Raw genomic sequence first — 21,602 nt, 5'->3', positions numbered from 1 at the left:
AGAACCCTGTTGTATAAATTTCAATTTTGGCCTCACAGTTAATTGTATTATGATTTTCCAGCAGAACTCCCTCCAGGTCGCCGTGAATTGGTGGTCCTAGCTTGACCCTCCCAAATGTCCAGTCAACTTCTGGTATCTCCACGCCTGATTCCCTCTCACATTTCTGTATCCAAAGCAGGTATTTTTAGCCAAAACATGAACTTTTCCTCACCATAACCAAGAGGTTTTTGTGCCTAAACCTAACCACATGTAACAGCTGCATTTTTAAGATGTTTCAACGTATCCACTACGTGCTAACATGCAAATGTAGCGTATCCTTGGTTTGCAGAAACATGTAATGCATTTTTTCTGGCATTTTGGTTGGATGAACACTGAACAAACTGAAACTGTCCTCCATAAAACCCAACAGAAATCCAACTTGTTTTAATATTGCAGAGATCTTTGTTACAGCATTACTGCAGTGGTCCTCCCACACGTCACATCAGACAATGGCACCCAATTTTCTCTTTTCCTCATGGTGATGATGACGTTAAGGTTCTTTAATGCAAACTAAAACACAGCTGTTTTTGCTGCCCAAATCAAAAAGCACTTCCAGTGTAGCAGACTTTATTCCCAAAAAACCCAAAGCAATAAACAAACAAACAGGCAAATAAACCCTAACAGTCAATAAAAGTTTGGACCAGTTTTGTCACCGTACTGGAAACTCTAGGGTGCCCATTAGTCCACCTGGTAGACCAGGCACCCTATGTACAAAGGCTTTGTCCTTGCCGCAGCAGTCGTGGGTTCAGGTCCTACCCATGGCCCCCTGCTGCATGTCATTCCCCTCTCTTTTCTGCTTCACACCGACTACTGTCCTGTTGATTAAAGGCAAACAAGTCCTACAAAATATCTTTAAAAAAATACACAGTAAGTTCTACCTTTGTTACGATACCTTGAAAAATATCAATATTCAATACTATTTCCAATACCATGGGGAAGAACTGACATTAAGGACATACAAGATACATCTTTTATTAACAGATAAATATAATAAGGCTGCAACATGGCAACCAGGACTTTCTTGGTTAGTAGCAGAGAACAGCAGAATGACTGTAGGAAACATTAACAATGAGAGATAGTGAGAAATAGCAGCTGGTATCAGAGTATCAATACTGCGGAAAATGAGTACTGAAACTGATTCAAATATTCAGGATCAATATGTATCCATAAATCAAAATTCAATACTTTGGAGCAACAAAGGTACTTTACTTTTGGTGCTCCAAACTTGTGTGTTATCCTGGCTTCAGTGTGTGTTACCATGCTTAAACTCAGGTTGACTCAGTACTGTTCCATCTATGAGTGACCAAAGCTTACACCATTTATTGACACAAATATATATATCTTATTAATACAGATATACAAAAAACCTAAACATAGAATGCATAAACACTGAGATCATACATTGAAGTAGTTGTAGATGTTTCTGTTCAGTTCCTATGAAGAGTTTTGGGTCAAACCGTCGTTTTGTCCTTCCTGTGTTTCTGGTTGATTCTCCATTTAGACATTCCAAAAACCCTATAAAAATCGGATGGTCAGAAATTCAGCATGGCCATCCCTAATTATTAATTCATTGTAATACTCTTTCACCTAACCTTGAATATCCAAAGACATTTTAGCTCACTATTCTCCTGCAAATTGAGTCTTTTGTTCTATAAATCTCAGACAGCGTCCTCAATTAACCACTGGAGTCAAACCTTTTGTCCACTCCACCAAAACTGCTGTAAATTATCTCTCAGTACTGTGCTGCAGAGTGAAGTTGCCATGCTCTGTTTGCCAATATCTACATTCCATTGTTTATGTAACTTAACACAGCATCACCAATAAATGCTTTAGTATATAATTTATTTTAAATTTGTGACAATTTCGTATCATGCAAGTTTATTATCAACGTTGCTGATTTCTATACCAACATTTATCTGCAAAAAGTTGTACTGAATCCGCCCAACACTAAGTCTAAAAACTATCAAGCCTGATTATGTGAGGTTTATTTTATAGAAATGGATATTAATTTAACAACTGGTATATAAGGGAGCCCTACAGTACATGTCTATACTTTTAAAAAGTTAATTATTTAAAGAGAAAATAGTTAAATAATTCCATAAAATTACATTTGGTCATTAAAGCTTAATATTTGTTTGATTTAGCCAAATCTTTTTTTATCTTGCATTGCAGTTGTTGGCTTTTAATACAGTATGATAAACTATCATGTGACAGGCATTACTGACATAAAAATATACTTTCATATTCATTCAATACGGATGCGATTCTGAACTTCAAACAAAAATTTAAATTGTGAAGTGTGAGTTGAGCCTTTTGGCAATGACTCAACCTCACACTGTAGGTGCTAAAACAAGAGGGTCAAAGAAGGACAAACTGTAGCTGTGTATGACTACAAAGCAAATATCCTGCGCAAAAGATAAAGTGCTATCCTCTAGCGATAGACCCTGAAAAAACTGTTATCTTTGCACATTGCATAGCCCATTTTCTGTCTGAAAGTATGAAGCTGCCCAGTTGCCAGAAGGAAATGTTGGCATATGTTTCTGCAAACTACAGATATGTTACATTTGTATGTTTCATACGTATCATATCAACGTGCCTTAAGTGACGTAGTATATGAGTTGGGTGGGGGGACAGTGGATGGTGTGTCACCTCACCCAAATGCCTGCCAAGCTACAGACCAGCAGACCACAGTTCGAGACAAATAAACAACAAAACCAACCTGTTCTCACTCTGACGCCGTCAAAAACCACCACTTGGTCAGAGATTTTTGCATTAGACGCCGATGAAAAAAAGCCATCCTTTCGCGGCGGTATGATACATCGCTGGGCAGCATCAGTCTATAAGGACGCCAGACAGTGTTAGTTTGAAACGCCACTGGAAAATAATGTAACTTAAACAGCTGGGAACACCCTACAGGGCAGGTGGAAGGGGCGATGGATGGGTCAAACAAACCCTGGACTTTCACCCTGGTGCCCACTCTTCGCTTCCTGTATGAATGTTGAGCCAAACCATGATGTTTTCCTGTGAATACGGAAGTGAATTCTGAAAAGACACAATGTGTGTCAGACATGAAACAGACATGCCCAGGATACCTTATACGTCATATGTAGACGTCAAAAGTCCACTGAAAAAGCGGCAATAGGTGACAAGTTGGGAGTGAGAATATTTGGACAAAACCAGTTGTGATTTAGTGAGTCATTACTCATTTTTTTTTGTTTATAGCCACCAGTCTCCTCGCTGTTTTTCCACCGAGGATTGTGCCACGAAAAGTGGTTGTTTTTCCAAGACATTGCTGCCTATCCATCCTTGTCATATTCCGAAGTCGCCTAATATCGGCGCTTAGACAGTTACTTCCGCGTCAGACACCGAGGAAAATAGCCGTCCTTTCACATTGGTATGATATGTGTCGCTGCCGGACAACAACTTAAGTTAAGGAGGGTAAAGTCCAAGTAGAGCGGGTGGGAGGGGCGGTGGATGGGTCCAACAATCACCAACTTTCATCGACATGGAAAGTCCACGATCAAATGGCGATATGTGAAGAGATCAGAGTGAGAATGTATTGGCTTCTGTTCTTGGTATTATGCCCCCAAAACTAGTACTTCAAGACAACAAGTGATCTTTTCCTAACCATAACCAAGTGATTTTTGTGTCTAACCCTAACCACCTTAACCACAGCATTGCTGAAATATTAAATTTTAACATATCCGCTACATAATAATGTACAGATAAAACATATCCATGGTTTGCATTAAAGTGCAATGCAAACATTTTTTTCTGGCAATTGGGGGAATCTGTCTCTGCTGCCCTGCAAAATAAGCAATAAGTTTACTAACTGGGATACATTTGGAGAACAGGTTGCGGACATGCGTTTAGTCCCAGTAATCTCTGTACTTGATGCATTATTACTCATGTGAGAACCAAAAGTGACCCATTTCAGGGTCCAACCCTTCAGAAATTCAGAGCTGCCACAATGAGGAAAAAATAATCCTAACAATATGTCGTTATAACTGCAGATGTTTCTTGTTATAACCAGAGAGGTTTCTCATTATAAAAAGATGTGAGAGCCGCATTTCAGAACCTGCACTGATGGTTGAAGGTTAAGCAGAAGAACAATGACAGAACAAGCTGTCCCAACATAACGCAACATCTTCACTTTGATTAAGAGAGATGCTCTCTCTGATGCAGGCACAGAGAGGTGAAATCCTACAAAGCACCCACAAACTAATGACAGCCCTGAGTACACTGCTTAACAAGAGCACTATTTTATTTTATGTCGTCTCTAAAACAAAGGGAGACATGAACTTAATTGAAATGCTCAGGCTCGTGTGTTTTGCCAATACAAGAGTGGCGGCGCTCCTTTTAACTTTTTTCTTATTGTGACAAAAAGTTTCTCATAAAAAGAGAGAAAGATTTTGAGAACTATTTCTTTTTATAATGAGAAAGTTTCTGTTTATGATGTAAAAAGATATTTGTATATTTTTTTCATTTCATGATGAAATGGTTTTCTTATTTTAACAAAATGCTTTATAACAAGGCACTTTTCTTTATCATGACACACATAAAAGAATAATGTTTTCCCAACAATGGCAGTTCTGTACTGCCAGACCAGCTTCACACTGCCACCGCTGTATCTAATTTACACAGCGGTCAATGAAGATACATCCTATAAGTTGCATTAGCCAAGTTGATAAGGCAAAGCATAGCATTAAAATATCCTATATAAAGATTTTGCTTATATACCAGCATTATTAATATATACTTTAAATAGTCTGGGTTAAATATTATATATTTCTATAAACAGTTGCAGGACTAATCTAAAACAATGTGTTGGTTATACATATAAACAATGTGCAAATTCAGGCAACTGGAAGTTCTCGACGGCTAAAACTCTACTCAAGATCTGGGTGATCACCAGACAAACTCATTTGTATTTTGTGATGAAGACCCAAAACCTCAACCATCCCCGTCCCTGAGTGGGGCACGCTGGTGTGCAGAAGATGCCTCTGTAAATGCTTGATCCAATCCTCCTGGATAGACAAGGGACCCTGGAAGACGAGGTCACAGAATCTGCAGAAATAGGAGGAGAAGTCAGTCACTGTTTCTAGTTAAAGCCACAAGGCCCAGACACACCAAGGAAATAACTCTCCACACCAGCAGGTGGCGGTTGACTGCAATCCTCATTCAAAAAAGGAAACTGGATGACTGTCTTGACACTAGTTAGCCAGTTAACACATTAACAACACAATCCAATGTTGAAAGAACAGAGCGTATTTTTTTACCGTGCGCCAGGTGAACAATAACACAAACCATCAGGAAAAGTTTCTGCTAAAGAGCTCAACGACTTAAGCAAAATAATCTTACCTCATGTAACAAGTTTGTTTTGGCCTCACCCCCTCTTGACTTTTGCTCTTTGTTTACTTTCCTCACTTCTGTTTCTCTTCTTGTGCGCTGAGCTGAATTACCAATGTGAATGATTTTATTCATCGACAGGCAGTGCCGTTGCAGACGCAGATGCCAACGCCAATTCAACATGCTGAATGGGCCAAAAAAAAAAAAAAAAGCCAACGGGGGCCAACAAGGGGCAACGGTGCGGGACACACCACACCGACTAGGGCGACAGACACTAAGCAATGGCCAATCATTGACTGACAGCCGACCGTTGGCTTGGTGCGTCAGGGCCTATAGACTGCATATAAGAATTGGATATAGCCACTGTGATATCACACATTGGTGTGTGGACTACCATTTGAAGCCCTGAGTTTGGCATTTTGGCCATCGGCATCTTGGTTTTTTGTTTTTTTTTTGGAGTAAGACGTGACCGTAGTTGAACGAAATGGTGGGGCTAGGGAGGAGCAAGGAGTGGACCTGACTGAGCACCTGAGGATCTCTGTGGTAGCGGCGTGTCAATCACAAGGTAGCTATGCGCTAAAGCATGCCCAGCTTTATGGTCTATTCTAGTCTAAATGGGACTACATTGTACAAGATGAACATCATGTTGTACTAAAGAAGACTGAAAAAAAACTAGCAATAAAGACCATAAACTCATTATAGAAATGTTTACTGAGGTAATATATTAAGTGAAAATTTGGCTCATTTTCTCATAGACGTATGTACAACTGGACTTCTTTTAGCAACCAGTGGAGTCGCGCCCTCTGGGCATTAGGAAGAATGCAGGTTTAAGGTACTTCCACAATAACTTTACTTTATTTTCCAGACCCAGAGGCTGCATTCATTATTTCCTACAGTCTAATACACAACCATCTTCTTCCAGTGTGAAATGTTGGCTGTTTTTCACTGTATCGTTTGTTTTATTGTTCTGATTACAATACAATCTCTGCAGCGTTGGTCCTGTGGTGAAATCCAGAATTTGTCCCAATAGGTAAGCTACCTTCTGCCTTTTAAGTGGGCGAGCTAATTAAATTCTCTTTCTTGCACACAGACCTGCTGCTTTTATCAAGCCAAACTATGTGGGCTGACACCACTGTTTAAGGCCAGCCTTGCCCACTGGATTGAGAACAGTATACAGTAGAACAATGTGGATAAGGGTGTGCTATTGCATTCAGGTGTCATGGCACATTTCACCCAAGGTATAAGAGCATGATGGGCATTATGTCACAGTGTCACAGTGTTCTGCTCCCACTTAGTCTGTCCCATCCACATTTAAACAGTTCTGCCAATCCTAGTGTGGGTGCAAGCACTTTATTTGGAAAGCAAATGCTTGGAGATGCCCAGTGGCAGTGTATCTATTCCTACAGGGGACTACTTATACTTTTCCTTATTTTCTGTCATATATAATATTATATGTTAATATTAAACGTGACCAAAGTGTCAAATAAACTTACGTAAAAGTAATCCCTGTGAGCAAGAAGGCTTCTGACTGTTCTGAATACTTTGTTTCCATGTGTATTCTCCTACTTTTGAGACAAGCCAACCTGCTGTCACTCTCTACTTGTGAAATATTGACACTTGGTCAGTGGTCCTCAGCGTCAGACACTGACGCACAGAGGCACCCTTTAGTGGTAGTATTTTTAGACTCTCTGAGTAACTACCGTTGTATATAGAGCGAGAAAGTCTGTATGCCACTGGTGGGCGTGAAGGGGGATTGGTCAAATTCCTGACAGCTGGAAGCCCGCTGTTCGTGTCCCATGTAAGCCAAAAGTGAATTGAATTTTTTAAATAACAATGTATGTGTAGCGTACTATACTAGTGACATATGTCATGTGACGTTATACTACATTACAACATTAGTGAAAAACGTAGTAATTTTAAGACATACTATGATGCTTTTTTAAAATTTATGTTGAAGCTGTAAAAGTTTGAGTCCTCTGTATAAAAGTATCTGGATCTTCAGTATTGTTGGTCCCATAGAGCAAGCACAGTAGAGACTTACTCCAGACGAGCTGCTGACGTCTAGTTTAACCCATGTAACTTGAATGGGGATAAAACAATTTAATTGTGTGGCTCTTCTAGACATTCCAAAAGTTATTGTAACAAAACGGTCAAATCCCAATAGTGGAACGAGTCATTTTTGGGGGTTGTGACGCTTAAAAAAAACAACGTATTAAACAATTTAAACAATTTCCCCCCGGGGATTAATAAAGTATTCTGAATCTGAATCTGAATCTGTATCCACTGATTTACAGACATGTCTTTCTCATTGTAAGTCAATGGAGAATAAGTGTTTTGGGGCCAAATGGCATCATGTGACAGAACTGGAAGTTGTAGTTACACAGTCCGGCCATCATATCAAATTGGATTCAAAGTCCATTGCTGGGGGTCTGATTTTTGTACTACCAGTGCTTCCCAAAGTCACGGATGCTGCCTTAGTTGGACAAGTCCGTCCAAGTCGGGTTTTACAGAGGCTAGGCAAGACTCGGGGAGCACACATTGGAACAGGCAAGCGAGTGCCCAGGTGTGCATCATTGAAGAGGTCCCGCCTCCAATTTTGATAAATCGTGCACAAAGAATTGTTGGTACTTCATGCCCACTGAGGATACACACATGCATCCTCGAGGGAAAGACTCTCTCCTTGGTAGAATTTAAAGATTCCGCTGATCCTTCAGCGGGATTCAATGTTGTAGCCTCCTTTAAATTCAGCCATTTAAGGGTCCTTCCTTAACTTTGAGAAGCACCATCTGTTACCCGACTTCCTACTTTGCTCACCTCAAAATTACTACAGCCACTACAAGTTGTTGCCTAACAACACATGAAAATAAAGGAGGTAGAGCAGGGCCATGCTACCTCAAATCTATGTTCCCTGATGACAACAGATAACGTCCATTTAATTGGCTGATAACATTCGAAGCAGGTGATAAAGAATGTGTTCACCTCACTTTTCACTGAGAGAACCATGGTTACATATGTAACCTTCAGTTCTATGTACCTGCAGGTGAGTGTGTATATCTCAGCATTCAAGGAGGGTAAAATCTTCTTTTTTAGCCCAGGCCTTGGTCTTGGCTTCTTCTGTTTATAATCATAGCCTAAAAAGACAAAACACTGCACTGCTTAATCTGAGGGAATGTATTAAGATATCACTGACAAGAGGCATAAATAAATAATCCAAAAGCCATTTTCATATTTAAGATTTACTATTCTAGTCAGCATCCATTGTAAGACACACTAGGTCTAATGTCTAATAACACAGCATTCATCACAAATATTCACCTTCTTCTTAATTGGGTTCCACAGATTAAATCACTACTATTATGATAGCATGGCACAGGAAGCACATATGCCGACATTTTTCTATAGCATATTGTCAGAAATGTACCTGGTTCTTCAAAAATAGCAATCCTCTTCCTGTGTGCATAGGCTCTGAGGTGACCAGGAAGCCCGGGGAAGGTGCCGTTACACTGAATACAAATCTTGTTCGAATCACTTTCCCCTGAAAGATTAAAAAACAAAATTAAAACTCACAGAGAACAAGACAAATTGTTCAAAATGTTCAAACTGAAATTATGCGGTAATATTTTTCATTTGCTTAATCTTTAATGGATAATTAGATAGGGTGATGTTCTTTATATAGCTGATATTTATGTCTCAAATCAAGGTTTAGGATCATCAGAAGTCAGATTCTGTAGTATTTAAAGAAAAAAAGCATCTCAGGATGGTGTTTTGAGTTCATGCAGTAATTTTATTATCAAGCAAAACTGTTACTCCCAGTGAGCTCTAACATCTTCTTCCACCTGGTATCTCTGGAAGCATCTGATTTGCACTCTCCTGTTTGGAAAGTGTTACTGGTTAAGTTTAACACAATCCCGTGTCTTCGGGGGGACTATTTTCACATACGCCACCTCATGAGAGTCACATAGGCTTCATAAACTACACAAAAAAATCACAGATGTGTTAGTCCTATGACAGAAAACTGGCAATGATGGTGCTGTGAACCACTGCCTGTTAACCAGAAAATTTAAGTATTTATCCCAAAAGATCTCTAAAATTAAAGAGAAGCAGATTTTATATTCGAAAGTAATTTATGTTCAAAGGAAAATCTTTCCTGCTGATACAAAAATGTCTCTGAATACTGATCAAAAATTAGTTTTCATGTTGTCTTTAACTGAAGGTGATGATACAATGTGAACCTGATGAAAATGTATTATTATTAACACCCTAATGGTACTCTACAAACTAATCTACACCGATTTCAGGAATGGACACACAAAGAAAGTCATCTTTTGTCACTGTAACACCTCAATAATGGAAAGCACTATAAATTTCAGTTTAAAACAGAGCTCAACAAAGAGCAGTTTGATTTAAATCTTTATCTTTTATCTTATCCTCCTCAGTACCTGACTGAAAGTTTGATTTGGACAGACATTAAACAAAATTGTGGAAACACGGATGATGGGCTTCCAACAAAACATCAAGAGAATCTCATGATTTTTTAATACGAACTTCAAAAGCACTTTGGCGACATTCGGTCTATTGTGTTTTTTCCACAAATCAAATGATGTGAACTATTCTCATACTGTTTAACTGGTCTCCATCTGCAGTATACGGGTATCTGTAAAGAGATACTGAAAAGTTGTAATAAAATATTGATGGAAATCAGAGGACTGAACGTTAGTGTATACACATTTAATTGTGCCTGCAATAGAACAAAGCTAAAATGCTCCCAAACTGTTAATAAGGGGTGGGTGGGTTGGGGGGTGTTATGGAGTTTGACTGTACCGACACTTATTTTTGCACTGTTAACTTTTGTCAAAGCTACATCTGCAAGATCAGAGGTCCAATAATTCAGCTTTCATTGTGAAGTCAAAACTCCTTTCCCAAAGTAATGTTGTGGACTCACAGACACAATTCAAATCAAACACCGTAGTAGGATAAAAGATCTATAGTTTGCAGTAACATGACTGTAAAATAAAAGGTATAGCGTTCCATCAAGCAACACAGAACAATTATTATACTTTATCCTCAGATTAACTTTCCCTTCAATTAAGTGAAGATACGAGTGTTTCATCATGTCATGCATTGTAGTGATGGGCAAAAATGAACAAACAAATGGTTCTGAACAACTCTTTTGTGTTCAGTATGTGCTGGGTCAGCCTGTAAAACGTCTCATGAATTTCCGACTTTTTTCCGACCTACGAAGGAAGTAATGTTACTTGCTGTACATCACTGTTACTGGGGTAAAACTACCCATATGACCATTTAAAGGGACGGTTTACTCTATTCAAACTATCTTTTTCCTCTTACCTGTGGTAATATTTATCAGTCTAGATAGTTTTGGTGTGAGTTGTGCTGGAGATGTCTGCCTTTTCTCCAGTATAATGGAGCTTGATGACACTCAAAGTGCCAAGAAATACATTTCAACAGCAATGTCTTTCCAGAAATCATGACCTGGTTACTCAAGATAATCCAGACCTTGTTGTGAGCAGTTTCATGTAGGAACTACTTTCTTTTTGACCAAAATAAGAATAAAGTATGGTGTAAATAGTGGATGTGTGTGGCTAGACGGATGGGAGTCAAACTGAATAGGCTATTTGAAAGAGTTTTGAGGTGGGATTGGAAAGTGAAGAGAGAGCTGATGTTACGAATGCCCAGTGGGAGAGAGTTCCAGAGGGGAGTAGAGCGGCTGAAGGCTCTAGACCACATGGTGGTCAGGTGGGCTGGCGGGACAGTGAGGTGAATGGATGAGGAAGACCTCAGAGTGCAGGTGGGGGTGTGGATGTGCGAGAGTTCGGAGAGGATACAGAGATACTAGGTTGTGGATGGCCTTAAAGGTGAGGAGTAAGATCTTAAAGTCAATGTGGCATTGAACAAGGAGCTGGTATTGGAGAAAAGGTAGACATCTCAACAGCCAATATCTCCAACTCACTAGATTGATAAATAGCACTAAAGGAAAAATATGTTTCTAGTTTTGGGTGAACTGTCCCTTTAAGAAACTGTTCAAACATGAGATTGCTAAAGAGCTGAGTGCATGAGACTTCATACCATGAGCCCAGTTTGGTTCCACACTGGTCATCTGTGTCTCCTCCATGTAATCTTTGGTCAAATCACAGAGCTTGCTGCTTGCATAGGCGTCCTGGTTGTTCCTCGTCGTGAGCTCCAAACTATCCTGTCTCATCTTGAGGAGTTCAACTAAAGTGCTAGTGGAGGCCTTAGTGCCTCTTTGTGCTTCTGCCTGAGGCTTCTTCCTTTCTGAGAAGGCTTCTGCCTCCTGTTTTGGTACAAAGTCGTCCAATATGGGACGTGGACTCCTCATCTCATATTGGATTTTCACTGGGATGCCCATGCGCATCAAGAGCAGGCTGTCACTGCTGATTAGCTTCTGGGACACAAAAGGTCGTGAGGGGACCTGGCTCTTGTTGAGGACCTGGAGGATGTTCTGATGTTCCTTTTTGTCCTGTAGCAGTTCATTAAGGATGCACAGCGGGGACTTACTGGTGCTGGTAACACTTCTACCGATTCGTTTCAGGTGTCCCCTCACATGGTTGGAGAGGCCAGTCTTAGTATCAAACCAACCCCAGCACAGGGGGCATGTGTGCTCTCCTTGGGTTTCTGGCTTCACAGCTGCAATATCAGAAAAAATCTGTCACACAAATTGAATTGAAAGAACAAAACACCAAACTAATATTCATGATAATATACTGTTTTGGTTTGCTTTATAATACTCTAGCCAAATCAATGTTTATAATAACACAGTCAAATGGCAATGTGAAAACAACATGACAATGTTATTATCACCTGAATCTGGAGCTCCACTTTATGGAGCTTTTTTGTGAGTTAGACTTCATTGTTAAGCTTTCCTGGTCTACTGTCACCGCTCTCATAGTATCGTTGTGGGTTGCCATTGGCAGCTGTTCTCAGTAAAACAGCTTTAAAACACTACCTGCTCAGCAAAAAACAGTACACCGACACAGTTAGTGAGTAGGTGGTGAACATAGTGGAGCATTTAGCAACTTACCTGCCAGGTGTTTCCCCCGGGAGTAGGTAGAGACCAAATACAGACAAAAGAGTAACTGCTCGAAGTGTAAAAAGGCAACTGTTTATCAACTAGCTCACCTTATCAACTTAAAAAAGGTATTTCGGTACTGTGTTAACAAGTTGCCAAAATATTTAACTGCATGTTTAAGTATCATGCAGAAGCCATGCAAAAAAAAACAAAAAAACACTGTCAACAACATCCATTGCCAACGTTTTTTTAAATTCTCTTAATATCACATGTACATGGCATATTTGTATTTGGTAAAAATGTCTGTAATGATATGACATCATAGATTCTGCTATTATTTAAGTTTTCACAACCATCTCTGTATATTTTGAATAGTTTATAGTCGGAGACTGTGTTATGGTTATGTTTATATTTACTTTATTTATATATTAGAATACATGCACAAGTTATTTATGACAAGTGTGGGAGGAGCTTGTTGTGCATAAAGACAAAATGAAGTCCGTGCTGGTTTGGATCCTAATGAGTTTTTAACCGTGTTATGCAGTGTTAGAGTATATAATGTCAATCAATGCAAGAGAATAAATAGAAATAGGACATCGAGTCGGTAGTGGAACGTACGAGATGTAATTTTGGAAGAACTTGGCCTGCCGTTTTGTTTTCTTTTTTGTGTTCTCAATAAACCTCATTGAGCTTTTTCTGTGCCGCGTGTGAGTACTGTGGATCTTTAGAAAAAGAACAGAAACATGGCTCAAACCCGAGACACCTCGCAGACTAAGTGGCCTTGGGAAATTTGGTATGCAAGTTCTGCAGGTATTTGGTCATTAACCACACCAATGAAAAATTCAAATTCTGACCCACTGATGGATCTGGATCAAAAGTAAAGTGATCAAATAAGTTTATGACAATCAATGCAAAAGGATTTAGGTCTTTACTTCTCCTGTGTTCTAAGCGTATAGAAGAACTACAGTGGCTGACGCAAAGACACAAATAGCTCTATTTAGAGTCAGTGTTTGGTTTGTCTGTTCTGGGCTACTGTAGAAACAACATGGTGGACTCTGTGGAAGAGTGCCCACTCTGTATGTAGACACAGAAGCTCATTCTAAGGTAATGAAACAACAAAAATTCTTAGATTCAGGTGATTATACACTTTTGAAAATGTAGTTCTGAATATCATATTCCATTTCTGCTTACTGATTCTCCTAAAGCCAACACATCAGACCTTTAAATTTAAGTCTGTGACTCCTGCATTAAAGTTGTGATGTGCTAAATACCCACCCACCACCCTGACCTCTTCCGTAACTGAATACTAGGTCGATTATGACATAAGGTCAACTAATTTTCATACCTTTTTTAATTTTTCTCGTGCCACAGGTGATCCTTCTGCGGATTCGTGGCTGATGGTCCCGCAGTGCCACTTGTTCTGGCGTAACCATGTGCCGAGCATTGTAGCTCAAGCCGACTCGGTGAAGGTGCCCTCGCACATGATTGGACAGACCCACTCCGGACTCAAATATGGCAGGGCAGTACGGACAGGGCTTGTGTTCTACCCCTGACAAAGGGGAAACATCAAAGCTGTCGCTTGTAGACACACGAGGCGGCTCTGGAGAATCATCACACACTGTAGTTTCAATATACTCCTCCTTGATTATGAGTTGCTCTATGTCACTGCAGTCTTCATCTGCATCATCGTCATCCTTGAGTGCATGAAGGCTTTGGTCTTTGGCTGAAAAGCTTTGCCTCTTTCTGAAATACCTCCGAGCGTACGGGTTCCTTACATTCTCACTTTCCAAGAAGCTGCCTGTAGCTTCACTGGCGTCACTGAAGTTACTGCTGCCCTCGCAGCCTTTCTCTAACTCCTCATCTGCAGACTGTTTCTTGAGCCTCTGGCTAATCCTTGCTGATATATTACCATTCGTATTGTCAATAGTGTTATGCAAGGGTGTTGACATTTTTCTCATTGACAGAGAATTTTGGTTCGCTTGCGCTTGTAAACTCCCACTTGCCAGGTCATTCTCGCTACCCTGACAGAACATCTGCTCTAATTTAAGATTTCTGGCTGATAGTAAAATATCAGTGGTAGCAGGACAGTTTGCCTGCTTTGAGCTGCCAAAAGCCTCGCAGTCATTGTTTTCAACGTCCTCCTCCACACAGGTGAGATCACTTGCCACGTTTAATTTTTCTGCTGGTTGTAGGAGTAATTTTCCATGCCTGTCGACCCTCCACAAAGACGGTGACAGCATGCTTTTGGTGCAGCCAACACGGTACTTAAACTGAGAAGAATCCACAGTTTTAACCTTTTGAATGTGAATGCCCTCTTTTTTCCTGGAACACTGGGGGAAATGGATTGTCTCTCCAAGAGTCGACTTAAACAGATTTGGTTTAGCAACCTTTTTGCAATTACCACTGTACCATCGCGGCTGCTTCGTTTCATAATGTCTTTTAATGACTACTTTGTCTCTGTTCGTGAAGAACCCCATTTTACGCTGAAACTGAACACGGTCCACTTCCTCTGCATCATTAGTAAGAGACATTTTCCTGTATTGAGGCTGGTGTGTATTGAGATGTGCGACATGTAGGTGTGCTTCCAGTGCCTGCTGTGTCAGTGTAATGTAGTTACACTCCTCACAGAAGTAGTAGTGCTTCAGATTATCATGGGTTTTGGCGTGCTGGACAGAGATTTTAGGGCACTGCACTGCGGTGCCCCTGTCTTCCAGTTCAGTGTTCTTGAGACCTTTGATTTCCTCCATAAGTTTTTTCAGCCTGTCTTGGTGAATAACGATGTGCCTCATGAGGGAGTTGCTATCACAGAACAAACGCCCACACTCCCTGCATATAAAGGGCTGTGAGACATTCTCACTGTTCACCTGATTATGCTTGCCTAAATGATACATCATATGTCTATGGAAATGTCTTTTTTCCTTGAAATTAACATTGCATATTGTGCATGAAAAGAAAAGTGGATCTTGTTCAACTTGTTCCGTCTTCAACTGTTCCACTTTTGAACTAAAATTGTCTTCATCTTCAGGGTCATTTTCCTCATTACAGCCTTCTCGTGCTGTGCTATAAATATGGTGCTCTGAGTCTGAAGCTCTATTCCTAGAAAGAACTTTGAGTGGCACAGCAGAATATTTAATATTAGATCGGGTACCCAAAGAATCTTCTTTGTTGGCAATGTCAACATTTTCATCATCACCACCATTGCAGAGACAGGAACGTCTGTATGTGTGATTCATGTTAACCTTTTCTAGAGAGCCTGACATGCTCTTTACATGTGTATTGTGCTTCCTGCCTCTTTTGTGCATCTCTTTGGTCTCCAGCCTTCTGTCATCGTGCAAGGAGCACTCTCTTGCTGAATCCCATCTGATTACTTCAGCATCATCATAATCATCCGAGGAGCTTTCTGACCATTCTACGTCCCGTCGAGATCTTGTTTTCATTGTCTGTTTTGTCAAAGGTTGGCTAATGTGCATTTGCTCTGCACTGTCTGCACCTGACAGGGTGGAATAGGCCAGTTTGGACTCATTCTCCTCCGAGTGAGACAGTGGCGTGTTGACACCTGGCTGTGTGGCCAGTGTTTTTACGGCGAGCCCCGCTGTGTTCTTCCAAGCGTCTGATTGAAGCTCACTAGGTGGTGGTAACACCTCGGGGCTCGTGTCCTTCTCCGCTTGCCACGCAGCATCCAGGACATTGTTGGATAAAACAGTGCCTTTGTTCAGGACACAGTGTACCTCTGAGGTGGGGTGTGAACCAGGTCCATTAACAAGTGCTCCTGAAGGCAATGAATTGCCTGCATGGGGAACAGCAGGGACACTGCTGTATACAAATGGATTCGGCTGGGTTCCATTTAAAGGGTTTTCGTGTTCATCTGAGGACAGACCTGCAGCATTGTTCTTCAGGGAGAATGTGTGACTCTGTAATGGCTCCTGAGTACGACCTGGGCTGTCAGACACCGATTCCACGTCTTTGTCCTCTTGTGCATTTGGCTTCAGATCAGACATACTTTCTGAAATATGAAAGAATATCACTAAATTATTAAGCATACCCTATATTTCTAATAATGTCAAGCAAGCCAAGTGAAGCAACGAATGTCTTATAGGCATATTTTCTTTTTTTAAGTGCAGCATTCAATCGTCCAAAAACAGTTTGCAGAAAGAAATAATGCAAATGTAAATTACAAGATGAAACACTGTTGCACAAAAGTCTACTTCTTTTTTCCTCATTCACACTGATAATGTGATGCTGTTAAAAAAAAGTAGTTTTTTTCCTCCATAAAATGAGAGTGGTATTATTCTGTGCCACATTATTTCCAACACCCTCTTTCGCCACCTCTATTCACAACAAACCCTGCTGTTAGCCCTGAATACCCTGGCGAGGATGCTTAATTATGTGCGCGTACCTCTGGGACACAACCTTCCTGCTTCTCCACCTAAAGTTCTCAGTCGTCTGCTAAAATTGACCAATTTCCATGGGAACAAAGTACACCTCCAATGAGATCATATTGCGTCTTATCACTCTGTGATGGTGCCAACACGGATCCCAGCATGAGACTGTTGTTACTTGAATCCCGACAAATTGGCAGGCACACAATCTGTCTTCAACACAAACACAGACCCACACAAAGAAAACATACGCCTTTGCACATTATTTTATTTCATATTTATTTAGACAAAAATATTAAATTGAAGGTTTTGAGTATAGAATTATAATAAAACATGTGTATGCTACATATTATAAAAGACTACACTATGCTGTCCAGAGCTTAGAGAGAGAGATTTAGTTTAAAATGTATGCTCAGTGGATTTGACATCCAGGGCTGGTCGCTCTCTACAGGAAGCTGTGTTGCTAACGAAGTGGTAAATTCAGTGTTAATGAGTGGCTTCACTGTTGCCACCTCAGAGGTAAAACCTTCCGAGCTCCATATTCTCCCCATCTGTTGTGGTGTAAGAGGTTCGAAGGGGGAACAGACGCTCTCCATTTAAAACGAACTTCACTGTTACCCCCAAACGGCAGGGTGGCAAAACCATCAAAATATCTTGGTTCGAAATGTGTAAGCCTCATTAGCAGCCAACTCACACAACTCGCTTCTATATATAACGAACAGAGGTTCAACAGAAATGTAATTTTTTATGAATTTATTTGCTTCTATTTACTTCATTTAGTCAATGTTAAAAGGCTGACATTGCCTTGCCTGGAGATATTTACAGGGATTATGAGCTTTAATACAGTTAAGCTGTATGCACAGATCAATCTGCTATGAGCTTTTACTAACCCTGTCTGCTATTTTCTCCAAGTCGCTCGCCTCTTTTTCCGTTTGTTAAATGAGATTTAGGAAGAGCGTCATCCTCATTGTGTACTGTTCGACAATAGAAAACAAACTATAACAACTCACAGTTTTATACAGAGTGATCTTTTGACTTTTTACCTTCTTTTCTGTTTGCAAATTGCATTTCTCAAGATATTGTGAACTTCTGCAGAAATACAGTTGCCACTTTATTAGGTACACCTGTGCAATCTGATGTAATCCAGTATACCAGCCCTGCAAACACTTCTGGGCCTCATTCGCTGATATGTGGGTAAACTTGTTCTTACTTTGCGCAGATTACTGTCAGATTCATGATACGTGTGCACCGGCCAATTTTGTCCTTAACATATGTTGGTGAATCCAACCTGTTCGTAAAATACCCCCACTTCGTCAGTGATTTTTGCATTCGACACCAACAAAAAAAGCCATCCTTACGCAGCAGTATGAAATGCCGCAGAGTAGCATCAGTTTATAACGCCTATGGAAAGCGTCATTTTGAAACGCTGCCAGAAAACAAGGTACCTTAAGCAGCTGGAAAGTCCCTATAGCGCGGTTGGGAGGGGACTTGAATGGGTCCAACAAACCCTAGACCTTCACTCAGGAGCCCAGTGTTCTCTTGGAGTAGCCTATTTTCGGAAATCTTTCAGCTTTATTGCCAAGTTTAAAACATTTATTAGAAAAGTCATCAAATGTAATAAGTAACTGTGATGAAGTAATTAAAGTTTTTCATTACTTAAAGTTTTACATAACCTGTAACCAATTATATTTCAATCTTACCAACACTAATTTTGACAATAATTGATGAGGATGACGAGGCATCGATTTCATAGTTATGTAATATATTTGGATAATGCATTAGTAAAGTAACTGTTTTAAATATACTTGTCTTTTACATCGTTTTGTAAAGAACGCGGTTCTAATATGCTATGCATTTGGTTAAAAGTTGTGTGTTTACACGTTCTATGACAGCCAAGCCTTCATCATTTGTGCTTACACATGATCTAAGGCAGTGGCTCCTAAGTGGTCCAGCCACAGTGTCCAGATTTCTGCTAAGTCATTAATTCGGGGTCCACATTGTGTAATACATTCAGTGTCATACTCAGGGTTGGCCATGTTGTCAAGCTAGTTTGCTGTTTCTGTCAAGTAGCTGTCCGTTAATCACTCACTCTACAACAGGAAACAACACTTTAAAATAAAAAGCTCTGCTGCAAATTCACTGTACTTAACAATGAAGTGTTATTTTTTTTTTTTTTACAAACTCTGAATGGACCTGCGACCTACTTTTGGACCATGACCCACCAGTCGTGAACCACTGGTCTAAGGCATTTCTAAATTTGTTTGCAGCAGGTGACTCCCAGATTTGTGCATAAATATTTGTATGCAAGGTTGAAGCAGATTTGTGCATATGCACTGTTTGTGAATGATGCTCTACATCTTTGTGAAGCTCATATGGTTATAGTGCTGCTAATAATAGACCTTGGTAGACAAATTATTGGAAACAGTGAATAAACAGTCAGTGGCCATTATCAGGTACAGTGGTACAATGTAATGCAATCAAATACAACAGGTCTGCTCAGCTCTACCTTCATGTAATGTGTGAGTATTACATAGGATTTGTTGTTGGGCTGTTGTATCAGATTACATTAGATTGCATAGGTGTACATGATAAACTGTAGGTTCAAAACAATAAAAGCTTTTAATTTGTACCAGCAGCTAAAATGAAATCACGTCAAGTTGTGGAGTGAAAAATGATGTGGTGCAGCATCTCTGAGAGTTGGTGGGCTGGGAATCATGCCATGTACTCACATCAGTATGGCTGGGAGTCTGGCTCACAACCTCAGCACATGTCAGGCTCTATTCTCTTTCATCTTCCAGTCAGTCTCTACTGTGCACAATGTAATTCAATGAAAAAGCCATACACTTTGAATAAGTTCCTGCCTGAATCAATTGTGTCATTAAACTGTTACAACTGTTCTAAAATACAGTGTAATAAATATAACCCTCTAGGTTTAAAAGCTGAACTTAATTTGACATGGGAGCTCAGGTGGTAGAGTCGATTGATAGTCCGATCTCCGTCTCCTATTGCCCACATGTAGAAGTGGCCTTTGAGTAACACAATTTTTTTTTTTTTACTGCTACATAAATGTATCATAATACAACATCAGAGTCCAAAATACAAGGAACTACGTGGCACTTAGCCGCCCTGAAAGCCTCAATTTAGAAATTTAGGGGAATTTGAAAATATCTCTATCTAAACTAGGGATGGGCATTTTCAGTAACTTCCATTTTCGAGCACATTAAATTTCTATAGATGACTCTAATACTAAATAAAACGTAGTGTAGAAATTGGAATGTAAGTTGACCAAAAAGTACACAATGAAGGCGTAGTGCCTACGGGTTTGATTCACTCTGAGTCTAACCTGTCCATTAAAGGCAAAAAGCCAAAAAATGTATTAAACCATAAATTCAAAGTTAACATAAGAAAAATCAACAAACCTTCGTCACTGCCGTTAATATTACAAAGATGAGACGCAGCGCTAAAGGACCGTCTTCAAGTTGTTCTCCTTTTAGTCAGTTTAACCTCTGCCCAGTTAGCACAAGCTAACACAGCAGTAGTGGCTAACATCGGGCACCGAGCTGTTAAACAGTCCTAACAAACTCACACAGACACAGAAACTGCTCGACTTTGTCCCCCTGATAGCGGAAAATTTAGTGACATTTTAAGAAGGAAGTGTGCATCTAATCATGGCCGAGAGGCTTGTGTAACGTTAGCTAGCTTGCTGCTAATTGAGCTAGCATTAGTTGAACACTTCCGTCTGTGCAGTGGTACGGTTGGCGGGTGTAGTTCAGTAGAAAGAAAATAGTTTCTCCAGCTGAGAGTGAGGCAGAGGACATAATGTGACTCAAGACTTTAACTAACATTAGCCACGTATTTGTTAGTCTGAGTGGGCGGAAGTTCGCTGCTTAGATCAGCCTCTCATTGGGCGGAACGAGCCACCTGCTGATGTCCCGCCCTACCACCTCCGGTTGTGTAGCAGTTTTCAACTTTTCAACACGTCCTTTACTTTTGTGGTGTTTGATCTTGCAGGGATGTAGCCATTTTTCTGCCATGGTTCGCGTCCTGTAGGCGATATTTTTGTGGGCGTGTTACACCAAAACCTGTTTCCCCCGGGCAATATTTTTGCAAGCGCACCGTTGCTGTGGCACCGCCAAGAACGACTGTGATTGGTTGAAAGAAATACAAGCAGCCGGGGCATTTTTTTCTCCAATCTTAAAGTGAGAGTCGGCGCAGCCAGACCTTTCTTTTCTTGAGAAAGGTCTGGTGAGCGAGACTACATATTTGTTAACTCAAATTAGCTGCAGCCATGACCCTTTGGTTATGGTTAGCAGAAGGCTAAACTATTAGCAACATTTTCTCTCCATCTCTGAAAAGCTTTGCTGATACTGACACTTTTTATGATGTTAATTGTCAAATTCTCTTTTAGACTCTCTTTCTGATAAGTCCATCTTCCTTTCTTTTAAGGTTGCACTTGAATTATAACATGCTCAAAGGTTATTATGGCACTTTTGCCCAGTGACGCCAAAATACAACTGCCTATCAAAGCTTTAAATGTGAGTAATCCTTGCTTTTTTTCTGTTCGTATCATTATAAATTGAATCTTTTTGGGTTTCAAACTGTTGGTTGAACAAAACAAGCCACTAGACAAAATCACCTTAGGCTAGGGTTGTAGGGATATACCAGTTTCAAGGTATACCATGAAGTTTGCCATTATCATACTGTGTACAATTGCTTATATGATACTGAAAAAAATGTTAGACATTAGACCTCATCTTTATTTAAGTTATTTTTTAAAGGGGAGACTTTTT

General features: G+C 40.2%; 1 protein-coding gene across 1 annotated transcript in view; it reads right to left on the bottom strand.

Annotated features, from left to right (window-relative positions):
* Window positions 1–683: 683 nt before the first annotated feature.
* znf644b (zinc finger protein 644b) overlaps window positions 684–21,602 on the bottom strand; it is a 42,788-nt gene continuing 21,869 nt past the window's right edge. The window contains exons 3-7 of the mRNA XM_033622739.2: window positions 13,779–16,436; window positions 11,473–12,051; window positions 8,810–8,923; window positions 8,423–8,519; window positions 684–5,106 (exon numbers count right to left, since the gene is read on the bottom strand). Of these exons, the coding sequence (XP_033478630.1) occupies window positions 4,929–5,106; window positions 8,423–8,519; window positions 8,810–8,923; window positions 11,473–12,051; window positions 13,779–16,431 (3,621 nt within the window). The 5' untranslated portion in view covers window positions 16,432–16,436 and the 3' untranslated portion in view covers window positions 684–4,928. The remainder of the gene's footprint in view (window positions 5,107–8,422; window positions 8,520–8,809; window positions 8,924–11,472; window positions 12,052–13,778; window positions 16,437–21,602) is intronic.

The sequence above is a fragment of the Epinephelus lanceolatus genome, chromosome 6 (genome assembly GCF_041903045.1).
Source record: "Epinephelus lanceolatus isolate andai-2023 chromosome 6, ASM4190304v1, whole genome shotgun sequence".
NCBI lineage: Eukaryota > Metazoa > Chordata > Actinopteri > Perciformes > Serranidae > Epinephelus > Epinephelus lanceolatus.
Note: the sequence above shows the minus strand (reverse complement) of the source record. Positions and strands in the feature narration are given on the sequence as shown.